This window comes from Schistocerca americana, chromosome 5 (assembly GCF_021461395.2).
Source record: "Schistocerca americana isolate TAMUIC-IGC-003095 chromosome 5, iqSchAmer2.1, whole genome shotgun sequence".
In the NCBI taxonomy this organism is placed as follows: domain Eukaryota; kingdom Metazoa; phylum Arthropoda; class Insecta; order Orthoptera; family Acrididae; genus Schistocerca; species Schistocerca americana.
The window spans coordinates 373,215,531-373,228,527 of record NC_060123.1 but is presented as its reverse complement, the minus strand read 5'-3'; the positions used below and the strand labels follow the sequence as shown (position 1 = coordinate 373,228,527).

Below are 12,997 nucleotides of genomic sequence, written 5' to 3'. Positions count from 1 at the left end.
AATGTGGGGGCAAGGCCGTTCCCAGCAGTCACATTGCGAATCGTCAAGTTATCGTGGCCAGATAGTATTAGAAATTGCAGGACTCAATCAAAGGAGGCAGCTTTTTTTTTAAGTAAATACGCCGCTGTGTACCTGTCTCTCTCGCACTCAATGCTACTACTACGCGGCGTATGCCCACAACGGCACGACCCCGCTCGGCTACCGCAGCGACCGCGCCGCGCTCGTGCGTTCAGTTTGGCCAGGCACACGTAGCGACCGATCATCCACTCGTTTCCGCGCCACATCCAAACATGACTACGCAAATTGTAGAAAAATTTATCCAAGTGATGAAACATATTACATGCTGAACTGTGTGTGTGGGCCTAGTAACATCTAGGTACATAAATATGAATCGTTTTAATTTCTATAAAAAAGAAACAAAAAATTCGGCACCAAATTTGCCGCCCGCAAAATATGTCACCCTAGGCTCCAACCTACTCAGCTTGTTGGTAAATCCGTCACTGTTTGATTCGTAAGTCATCACATAATATGATGCAGAACTTGTCTGACAGTAAGAAAATAACGGCGCAAGCCGCTAGAATGATGGGGCCATCTCTATTGAAGCTGGTTGTGGTCAGGTGCTGATCCAAGTGCAGGTCATAGAGGTCATGACGCCCCACTGTCAAAACCAGTTTGGTAAAACCGTTTATACGTTTGCGTATATCATTATCTAACTTTCACAGCTAACTTTCGGATAATACAGTAGCATGAAAATAAGAATCTCGAAAATATCAAGGGGTTCAGGACATTACTAGGATACATTTCAGTTACTTAGATGACGGCCTGTGCATGTGGATGCGTTTACGTGCTGAACGGCAGCTTTCTAACCAGGTAAACATGCACACACGCATGCAGGCTGTTCCTGATTCAATAGCAAACCTGACACGCTTCGTCAGTCCGCAGGAAGAAATGGCGAATGACTGTGGGGAGACAGAAAGGGAAAGTGCCTTAAAGCGATAGTGAGTGAGTGAGAGAGAGAGAGAGAGAGAGAGAGAGAGAGAGAGAGAGAGACGGAAAGTTGACTTACAGAACATAGGTGGAAACTACTAAAAGAAACAGTGTTCGCTTGTTAATGTGGAATGTAAACTTCGATTTTATGTTGTGTAATTTCTGACGAGTAAATGTTGTGGTAATTTGTTGCTGTCATAGTCCTTAAATTAATTGCGTAACACATGTGTTTCTCAAAATTTCAAACGTTTGATTTTCAGATGCAGTCTTTCTGGTAATTGCAATTTCTTGGACGTCATGCTAAATCGACGCATATAGCACTGATATAAATTACTTAATATATTAAAGTATTTTATGTATTTTTTACAATTATTAAAACCATAGATGTGTGGACATTAAAACTGGGGATGGTAGCAAATGATATTTAGGAGGGAGGGGAGGGGGGTAGGAGAGACAGTGAGCCTAACCCCGACATCCCTTCTCCCCCCCCTCCTCCCCCTCCCTCCTCCCGCGCGAACTGGAGAACTAAATCATGAATGTGCACCTAGTTAAGATGTGAGGCTCGGCACACTATGAGTGGGTGTATCAAGCAAATAGGTTGCATTCGTGACACTCTCAGCGTACTTGGAACTGGCGTGAAAATGAAGTGTAAGTGTGCAGCTGCACATTTTGAGTAAGCCGACCACGGCACTGACACCTACTTCTCCCATGGGTGAGTGGACGCTCAGAACTGTTTCCTGGAAAAAACAGCTACATATTTGTAACAAGGGAGAAGGTAAATGTTATTCGTGCTCTTTTCACTCACAAAAATTTAAACGTAGCACTTAGGTTCCTGCCCAACCACATAAACGAAAATCGCGACATATATCGGAGAAAGCGGCCAAACATTTATGACAAGCAAGAATACAAATTTTTGCCGGTCGTTTCAGTCGCAGCAATTTCATCTTTCGTTTTTCAACCACACGTAAGTCAGGAATTCGAAGAAACTCATTCCTGAGAGATCCCGGCGGGTCAGGAATTTCCTCTGCCTCGTGATGACTGGGTGTTGTGTGATGTCCTTAGGTTAGTTAGGTTTAAGTAGTTCTAAGTTCTAGGGGACTGATGACCATAGATGTTAAGTCCCATAGTGCTCAGAGCCATTTGAACCATTTGAACCCATTCCTGAGAGAGCGTGCTCTTGTATGTGAATAATATCTAATATTGCAGAAAATACTTGCATTATGTTAATAAGAAAATCCCAGAATTTGTTACAGCCGCTAAAATGAAAAAAAGCAGGATTTAGAGGAACGGAGACTTGCTCCCCTCCACTCTGTAACTCGACGTCTCTAGCCACAAGACCACAATGTCTTGAAGGCTTTTTACTGCTGATGCATTAGTAAGTGACGTTTAATTATAACAAACGCAATTACACCAAGAGTGATGTGTTGGTGATAAATATTCAATGCGTCATTGCCTTGTAACGGCATACTGCCATAATAATAAGTTAGGATGCAAAAACAACGAGATGAGATGAATTCAATATGGCCTCTCCAAAGATGTCGACTGCTACGGTCGCATTGAGTGACACATCATTTTGACGTCGCTTCCCAGCAGCTGAGCATGTCACGGACGAGACCCCAAGCAGACACTCTGGAAGCTCCACAAGTGCGTATTTTTCAAAATTGCGCTGTGATGTCCTGCGTGATGGGGCAACCCAAGGTTCGTTGAACCAGCTGCCAGCATGCTTATATGCAGTCGCTGAGCTGCAGTTGCGATTAAGCAGCTCTTTATTCCGATTGCGGCTACATGGAGCGTGGCTGTCAGTTATTTCAGCAGCAAGTAGCAACGTGCACCCAGAATTTGCCCCAAGAAATTTCGAAATTTTTCTGGTGTTGCCAATTTGCAAGATTCGCACATGCACATAGCTGTCTGGGGCTAGTTTCCACGTGACCCATGTTACTTTTTTTTTTTTTTTTTTTTTTAGCTTCTTGTGCAGCTCGCAGATCACTGAAAACGAAACAGGTTTCTGTGGCCAAAAGCTATCAGGTGATTTAAAATACATTAATGCAATTGTGGAAGACTAAAATAACATGTTCTTAGTTTGTTTGATTTCACATCATTAGCAGATCAAGTATTAATCGTCTTGCAGAACGTAAGTGATTTTTGTCAGCTTGCTAATTATTAATGAACTACAATGAACTCTTTTCTGCTGAGACAATCAATTTATTTAAAATAAAGTGTTTCATTCTACACTGTTTGCTAGTTTCAACTGTTAGCTCCGTTTCAAGTGTATATTTTCATTTCCTCATATTTATGGCAGAAGCATTTCACATACACAATAAACCAACCAAACATGAGAGTATACTTCAAGGAAATTGGCATCCGTAAAACCACTCTGAATAGCTTAATATCAGGTACTTCGGTGTGAATCTGGCTACGAATGTGCACTTTAAGCCAAACTATTGTTTTTAGTATCGTTTATGAAATTCCAATTCTCTTGGAGTATTTGGTGATTCTTGACTCTTTTATGACATGATAATGTAAGACCTCTTACTTCCATATGTGTGAACATATGTAAATTATCGCTTAAAGGTGACTAAGCAGTCGAATTTTGTCAGAGTATGGAATAAAATATATTGTTTCAAATACATTGACAGCTTTAGCATAATAAATGGTTTCTTTTATAAATCTGTCTTCGGAAAAACACAATGTTTTTCGATCAAAAGACATGTTTCGACACATGTCTGGTACCATCTTTAGGCTTCACATCGTTTCTTAATTTGTATTGTTTACGTCTTAGATTTACAGAATCTCATTCTTTGGTAAATTGTAGACTGGCACTGTTCTATTATCATTGTAATTTATTTTCCTTGGTTGATACTTATAATAAATTTTTTATACCCTTATACACCTCACACTTGACTTTTCCTTTGGTTTCGTTAGTAAACACAAATAAAAGATCGAAAATAACTCTAGACTTGATCACTGTTGGTGCTTTTCATAATTGAATGACACAATATAGGAATGTCGAAAATTTAATAAGGCAACAGATTAATCTGACCTTGATATTTCATAGAACCGTTTTCCCGAACTGTAATATTTAGGAAGAAGATTTCCGAGTGATTTAGTATATAACACAACATGACACCAGAGACTGACACTGTACTGTATATGGTTTAATAGCATAATACATGTTATCTCCACCTAGCTCAGACATTGTCACTCAGAAAACAACAACGAACAGCAGGGGGCCAATAGGTATAGGTAGAATATCTCTTTTTCCAGTATTCGCCTATTTCATATCCTAACAGTGTCTGCATAATGAGATTATCTAAATCCATTGGGAGTAACCAAAAAAAGAGCCCACGTTCAAAGTACATGACAGAAAATGGATCATTATGTTCATACAACAGAAACATTGCCTTTATAAAAAATAGCTGTTTTCATCAAGCTATTCAAATATAAAACTTGCCAACGCAAATAAAATACATGCAACACATTTCCGCTCTTCTAGAACGGTGTACTTGTACATGCTTTCTGGAGGTATTTTATGTCTGTATATAAATGTAAGCATAGGATTCGTGATGTAGAAGATTTAAAAAATTTCTTGATTCGATACTGTTAACAGAGATGTATGTAGATAACACGTTTATATAAGGACATCGAATTTCTGATTTTAACTGCAACAACTTACACACAAACGTCGTCCTTTTGACAGATATTTGAAGCATTAGTTTATCTAGGTATGACATTTTCTTAATACGCAGATTATAATACGAAAACTTCCAAATAAGGCATTTTAGTTTTGGAGCGATAGAATCCAAAATGTAAGAATAAATTTAGGGTTGACAACTATCGCTACAGGTGACGGAGCAACAAAACAGACAGGACATGCGTTCAAGCAGTGATAAGAATTCCAGCAACTAGAAAAATGTAGATTGCTATGCATGCGCAGTACCTCCAGTTTTCTGACGGTTTAAGTAGCTTTCTGGCAGCTGCTTCAACAAACCTACTGATGCAGTGGTTCTCAATAATGCTGTGGTTTTTATTTTGAGAGACAAACGAACAAACGTCACTCCAAGTTTTTTGCATGTTATTTATACTACAGGATAAATATATCCATGGGAGTCGTAGATCTGAAAATCTGCTGTTGGGAGGATCACCTCTTCTAAACTAAACGATGAACTGTAGATAGATACCAACTAAGGTCTCAGAATCTGGAGTAAATATTCACGTGAAATTTAGTTTCTATTGTTTGTTGCAGAAGCAAAACTCTTTTATGTACAAAACCATTGAACAATAAGAAAAACGAAATGTATTTACTGACAGGGTTTCTATGTCAATATGTGACACGTGAAAGATGTTGAAAACAGTCTTCATCGTGGGATGCCGTTGGGCACAAGCTCCACACACACAGTTCACTGGCCCATAATTTATGAGATTGACTTAAACATCTGGTGCCGCGACCTCCGGAAATCTACCAACGACGTATCAAATCTGCGCTCAGCAGACAGCTGCTGGTGGACTAATATGCCAATGAGAAGGTGGTCATAATGTTCTGGCTCATTGGTGTACAAGAAGTATGAAAGCAAATTATTTGCCTCAAAATATGTTTTCATGTTCTATTTACAATGTACCTAGAATTCTCGGTTTTGGATAAATTTCATCACATTCGGAATGTAAGTTTTAAGTTGCGATTTCCTGATTTTACTTGATTTATGAAAACCACCAGAAGTAATGAGAAATCCAAAAGAACATTTTCGAATTTATAATATATGTCTAAATTTTATCAAGCAATTATGAACTATTCTGTTGGAATTTCTTTAAAGTTTCTATACAGGTTTCTTGTCAGCGCCAACTGTTTGCAGCTTTTCTTTGATGTCCAGAAACAAAATTTTCTTTACTTTCAACTTATGTTGAATAATTACCAAGTAGTAGTAATTTCTATAGTTTACTGAGATCCTCTGTTATTGTTGCATCAGACTCATAACAGTTCTGTTACAATACTACTGTAAATTTGACATTTCCCTTCCTGCCATATTTGCGATTGTAAGACAGATGCACTTACTTGACTACAGTAGAGAGAGATGTTTCTTCTTAATTATAACATAGTCTTTTAACAATTTAATGTTTGAAGTCAGTTTTACTGAATATCTTCATAGCATTCATCCTTATATTCTTTCGGCAGTATTCACCAAGTTTACTATCGTAACAATGCTGAATGTTCTTGCCGAAAATAATGAAACAAGTTTACAGTGTACTGCAGGTTACTCCGTTTCGTAACTTCCTGTGTCTTACAATAGTATTGTAGTCCTTCATTTAACTTCAGGATTTTTCTCTGAAAATAGATTTTTACTTTATATTGGGTGAATATTATATAAAGGAGAAAATGTTGATAGGATTTTGCACAGAAATCAGTACAGAAGTTACAAATAAATAATTTATTGTCTCCGGGTATGGCTGATTTATCCTCGCAATGACTGGCAGCATGAGTGCGAGCTGCATTGGATACTATAATTCCTATGTAGCACCAATAGTTTTTAACACATTTTCATTTACAAACAGTAACTTTACACAGAGCTATCATACTATACAGCTACTATGTTGAAGGTTATCCACAAAATATAAAAAGTCAAAAAGATTCAAAGCTTACAGTCAAAGGTGTGTTTTTTCAATTCATATATTTTTCAACTCATATAAACCTTTGGCAAGGGGATAATGTTACATTAACAAGGGGGCAGCATTTACACAATCTAGAACAAATATACGCCACACATGCACAACGACATATATAACCTACAAAACATCTCATTCTACAGATACAATATTCATTCCTTTTAAAACAAATCTCTATTATAATAGCTTCAATTTCATTCATTCACATGTAATAATCCTCACAGTCAACTGTTTCACGATAAGTGTACACATATAAGTTTATGTCAAATAATATGGAAAAATTTACTATATTCTACACAGATAGATCTGAGATATCACCCTCAATGCAGTCAAATGAACTCCAAAATTCATTGTTGAATTTAGGTATAGATCATAGATGTATATCTTAATATTTTTCTCTTGTTATTTGCATGAGTCTTTGAGGAATATGCTTGTGATATGGCATTAATGTAAATGATGTGAAATACATCCAAGAGAGATTAGCTTCGTTTCTAGAAACAACATAAATTTATAATAACAATACAAAGTAAAAATATTTAGTTACATTTAATGACATCATGAACTGTTTGTAATGGAAGACAACAGCTTGTAGGTAGTGTGATTTAAGATAACATCTGATCAACAACAGTGACACAGGTTAACTACCTATACAATCAATAAAATGAATTAATTTAATTACTAAGGTTTTATGAATCAGGTAATTTGTGTGAACTTTATCAGGCATAGTAGGCATAAAATCATTTATGATTTGCTGATTTGGTAAGTGGAATTATAAATTTTTATGCCACTGTTGCGTTTATGTTTTTTTCAACACAGAAAAATTTCTGATTATCCTGTTGTCATTGGTACTGAATTCAGCATTAAAACCAGATTTGTACGCTGTAAATTTTTGAATATTATACTTGGTGAACATTCACTTTCTAAGACACACTGGCTTTAAGATCTGCCAGATGTATCTAAGTAAGAAAAGAAAGACTTTTTTGAGTTTACATTTGGAACTAATTTTTGTTTGCCTTATGCTTGTAATGATTATTGCTGTTTTTAGTGCTCACATTACAGATGATTTTTTACATATTTTAAGCCTGAGATTCTAGAATGGACTATGACATACACTTTTACTCATAGCTTCTCAATCAATCATAGATAATGTTGACTTAAAGAATCTGGCAGTCAAGTATTTTCCTCTTCAAATTACAACAGAAATGTGATGGGAGTGAAAACTGAAATATGCTCTTTTATGATTCTGATAGCTTTATTTAACCGGCATTTTGGCCAGTGATCTGTACCTCTACTGCTTCATTGCATTTTCTGCCAGTTATTTCCGCTAACTATAGCATTATATACTGTGTAGTCATAACAGGATACTTGTAAATTTGTTGCACTGAGAGAGAAAAGTGGTTGAGAATTGGATTAGTCAATATGGAAAGAATGTTGAAAAACTAAAGAGATGTCTATCTCCTTGTCACTCTTGCAATGTAGTATTTCCATTTGCGATAACTGCCATCTTAAAAAAAAAGACAAAAAAGCCTTCTGAAGATAGTTGTTAAATTGTGTGACATTTGCTTAATCATTAAGAGGCTTCTAAATCATTCTTTTCTGGAGAAAAAATATGTGCTGATGTGCTGTGGTAAAAGCTTTTTCTTTATCAGTCTTGCATAGTTTAAAAATTTTCGTCAGTAGCATTGATTACAGTTGTGAAAATTTCACTCATACTGCATCAGATCTACTACATTCATTACTGCAGAAAATTTGGTAGCATAGGCTTAAGATCGGTCATCTTAGAGTTATTTAATATACTTGTGCTGCAACAGTAAAGTGCCTGCAATTTAGAGTTACTAGTGCTTTATCTCCTGTACATATTCACTGGCCTCATTATAACAATATTTCATTTGATCTGTTAAGACAATATAAAATTGTTAAATTGTAATAAATGAAACTTCCACACTAGCATATTGGCCGCAAGAGATTCATTTTCATTGTTTTCAGTGTGTCCAAATAGTGTCACTTTAGTATTGAAATTTTCGTTTCAGTGAGTTCTCCCAGCCCTCCTAGGTATAGCACTTATGTATTTAAGAGTTATAAAACAAACCAGGGATGTTTTACTTACATATATACAGTGCAAAGGCACAAGTATGCTTTGTGTTTCCAAATATAAGTTCTTGGCCCAAGAGATCATTGTCACTGTAAATGGTAGCTTGTAGGAATATCTCAAAAAATTCTTTCAAATAACGAACATTAAAACTGAGTGTTATTTTGGCATACCAAATACAGTTAAATTTATCATTGGCAGACGAGAAGTATCATTGGAATAGAGTATTTATCATCCTAAAACATACCAGTGCTATTACAGAAGGAATTATGTTATAGATATGGTGTATGACGAGGATTGTTGAAACTTATAAGAGCTGTGGATTGCTTTTATAATGCATGTAGATGATAAATTAGGTCTGCTTCGGCTGTACTGAACTTACTGTAGATGTTCAGTTTCACTGTGAATTATATTTGACCATATTTTAATATTGTGGGAAGTATGAGAATTGCTTAGTTTTGCTGGCAGAAGCAAAATTGAGAGTAAGTGAGGCACTACTGTCCCACTGTCTCATTTTAGAGATTGATTTGGTATTATTCTCTGTACTATCATATCTGACAATGTTAATTGTTTCCCAGTTAAGTTGTAAGACAAAAGCCAGTTCCTAACATGAATGTGTAAATAAGAGAGAAACTTTCATAGTGTGTTTTACTCCCCATAAATACGTTTTCTTGCTTCTGAAAATCATTTCATTTGTTATAGGTAGTCTTAGAGGTTTATGTTTTGATGAGAGCTGTTCTTGAATCAGCAAGACAACATCTTATACCATAAGTTTCACAGTAGTGATAAACTTTATATGTATATTAACAATCTCACGTTTATTATTAGGGATTCCATGAGTAAGAGAGAGTGTCTCTATTTTCTTACCTAGTGTGAGAGGAATTTGTTTCTTTACATTAAATGTTGTCAGGCTGCTATGAGGGGAATATTCCCAGTTAAAATACATTATTGGTTACTTTGTTCTAAACCACTATAACAGAGAGATTCAAGTATTGTATGAATCTAAGGATCTAAAAAAAATCCATGTTTCATATTAAAACATGAGGGGGCAAATTTTCATTTATGCACAGTACATACGTATGTCCTCATCCGAAATTTTTTCACCAATATCTGCCAGTGATGCAGACTTGTGTAACTTTAATTTTACATTCTGTTTATTCTGTATTTCATTTATATCACAGAACTTCACGTCTTAATAGTATTAACAAGAGCATAAATCTATCACGGAGCCGGCAAGTTCTAAACTCGAAAGTTAACTGAAGGAAGACATTATGAAAATTATGAATCATCTAATGAGAATAAAAATTAAAAGAGCGCTCGCTGAGATAGTTTTTAGTTGCCTTGTGCACGTGTATCAGATTTGACTAATGAGAATATTTTAAAAAATTATTTGTACTAAACAATATATATATATATGTATGCAAAACATTTAACGTACGACAATATTTCTCACACGTGTCAGAACCCTGTCTGTCTGTACGGCACCACAGTCACCGGCAGTTAAAATAGATTACTACAGAACATGTACACGAACACGATTTCCAACAACGACGTAAATCTACAGATGTCATCACAGTGTGACAAATCCACACAACTTACGAATAAATAATTACACGAGAATTGTTACGAGGACGACGTAACAGGTGATTTGGATGAGATTTCGCGACCTCCCTACAGAACGGACGCCTCCGTCGTCCTGTTGTTGGCGGAGTTTTCGGCCGCGTGGCTGGAGCAGTAGTACTTCTTGTGCGCGATGAAGGTGGAGAGGTACTGGAAGGAGATGTCGCACGACTTGCAGTACTTGGGCCTGGCCAGGTTGACCTCGGCGGCGGCGCCGTGCTCCTCGGCCGGCGCGCCGGCGGCGGCGTCCTCGGCGGCGGCGTCGTCGGCGCCGGGCTCCGTCTTGACGGCGGACACGGCGCCCTCGCCCTCTGCGGGCTCGCGCTTCACCACCGACGCGTCGGCGTCCGCGCCCGCCCTCGGCGTCGCGGCGGCCGCCGCCACCGTCGTGGCCGCCACGGCCGCATCTGCCGTCGCGCCGCCGGACTTGCGGTCCGCTGCGGAGGAGCAGGACGACGACGACGACGAAGACGACGACGAGGCGGCGTCGTCGGCAGTCGCGACGCCGACGCCTGCCCGGCCGCTGTGCACCAGCTTGCAGTGGCGCACCACGTTGCCCTTGTAGGAGGAGTTGTAGCTGCAAGCGTCGCAGAAGTGCAGTTTGTCGATGCGGCCCGAGTCGCCGCCGTCGCTGGGTGACTCGGGGTAAGCGTCCGTGGCAGAGGTGGGCGCGGGGGCGGGCGCCGAAGCGGGGGTGGGAGCTGGCGCCGGCGCCGCCCCCGGCTGCGGTTGCTGCGGCTGGTGCACCGCGTCCTCTCCAGTGATGCATGTGATGTAATTCTCCTCCTGCGTCAAACAATACAGCCAGTCAGTTAAGCGGAGCAGGAGGTGATCAAATTAAAAAAAAAAAAAATTACCATTTTTCTTTTTTACTACTAAAAATTAATTTGAACATTCTTTTCGAGGTATTACATTACATTACACTAAAACTTGGCCCATTGATCATGAACACGACATTTCATAATGCTGTAGAACGTGTCAGTTTAACATAAGGTTTCTGTACACGATCTTTTTAACAATTACTACTTCGTATCTAAAAATTCATATATTGAGTAGAAGGAGCTGTTATTCAAAAGTTCTTTTAATTTGTTTTTAAATGCTGGTTAGCTATCTATCGGACTTTTTATGCCATTTGGTAAATGACTAAAGACTTTTGTGGCAGCACAGTTCACTCATTTCTATGTCAGAGCCGGATTTAACACAGAATAGTGAAGATCTTTTTTTCTACTAATGCTGTAGCTATGCACTTTGCTATTATTTCTGAATTGTGATGGGTTATTAATAACAAATTTTATAAGTGAATATATGTATTGTGAAGATACTGTGATTATCGGTACTGTGATTATCCCTAGCTCCTTAAACAAATGTCTGCAGCGTGTATTCAGACCACACGCTCTTGTGCAATGAATACTTTTTCTCTTGATAATTAATTAACGCAAAATGTGATGACATATGAAAGCAGTGAATGAAAGAGGGGTAGTAGGCTAATTTACTGATATATTTATCGCCAAAATTTGCGGTAACCCGAATAGCGTAAGTAGCTGAACTCAAACGTTTCACCAAAAGATCAATTTATAAACAAATGCACCCTAGCAACAGACTTCCGTTCAAAGTTTAAACCATTTTTACCCAATGTCAACAGCAACTGTTTTTAAGGAATCCAAGATGTAAACCTTGCCCATTGTCAAAATCGTATTAGGAAAACGCAGAGATGACTCCTTTGAAAACGATGCATCCGTTATCCTTCCCCAATGCGAGCTTGTGCTCTGTCGTCGACTGGACGTTACACCGTAAAGCTGCACCTGTCATCACATATTTCCTCCAGGTAGCCTTGAACAGTGATACTGAATGATCCTGAAACCTCGTCATGCGAGAATAATGTCAATATGCCATTGTGACCCTACTTTAATTTGAAATATTTAATTTTGATCACTTCCACCATGCATCGAATATTATAACTGCAATTCTTGCGCGCCCTGTGTTACTGAAGAGAGAAATTAAAATGACCAGTCACTACTTACATTTAAAAAAACGCTTTAGTATTTATTTCTAACAGATTCGAGTGCTTCTGCATCAGTTTTTAGGTAGTTCACAATTCTTTAGATAGCCGTGCACATAGAAAAAACAACTTTTCACTCTATCGTTTCTTCAGTTCCTCACAGTTAGTCACAACTTTTACGTTACACAGCTGAAATAGCTCTACATTTATATGCTTACTTTACCTCGATAATAACAGTTGCCTACAAGCGAACGTACATTTTCGGATTATTTTTTATCTTAATATTTATCGGTTTATTTCATGTTTTACGAGTCTATTATCAATAAAATATTTTTAGATTTAATTTCACACTTTGGGTGTACCGATATGAAATACAACATGATGTATGCTTACATGAAGAGTGGACTGTCCGAAATTAGCTTGGTATTCATCTCCTTTCAATGTACTACAGGTGACTCGTTTTTAGTATTGAACATTACGTGAGTTGTGGTGTTGTTATTTCATCTTAAACCAAGTGTGCATATGTTGCTTTCCGATAATCAAAGGTTATAATGACCTTCTTTATGGTATATTTCACTTGTGTATATTTCTCTGAAGCCACTTGAAAAATCCCTTGTAGGTTCTAAACGGTTCCGGTTCAGTAAAAC

At 37.9% G+C, this 12,997-nt stretch overlaps 1 protein-coding gene across 1 annotated transcript in view; it reads right to left on the bottom strand.

The window, feature by feature from the left end:
- Positions 1 to 6,392: 6,392 nt before the first annotated feature.
- Positions 6,393 to 12,997, bottom strand: part of LOC124616391 (zinc finger protein ush) — a 28,012-nt gene continuing 21,407 nt past the window's right edge. The window contains exon 6 of the mRNA XM_047144697.1: positions 6,393 to 11,137. Coding sequence (XP_047000653.1) covers positions 10,403 to 11,137 — 735 coding nt within the window. The 3' untranslated portion in view covers positions 6,393 to 10,402. The remainder of the gene's footprint in view (positions 11,138 to 12,997) is intronic.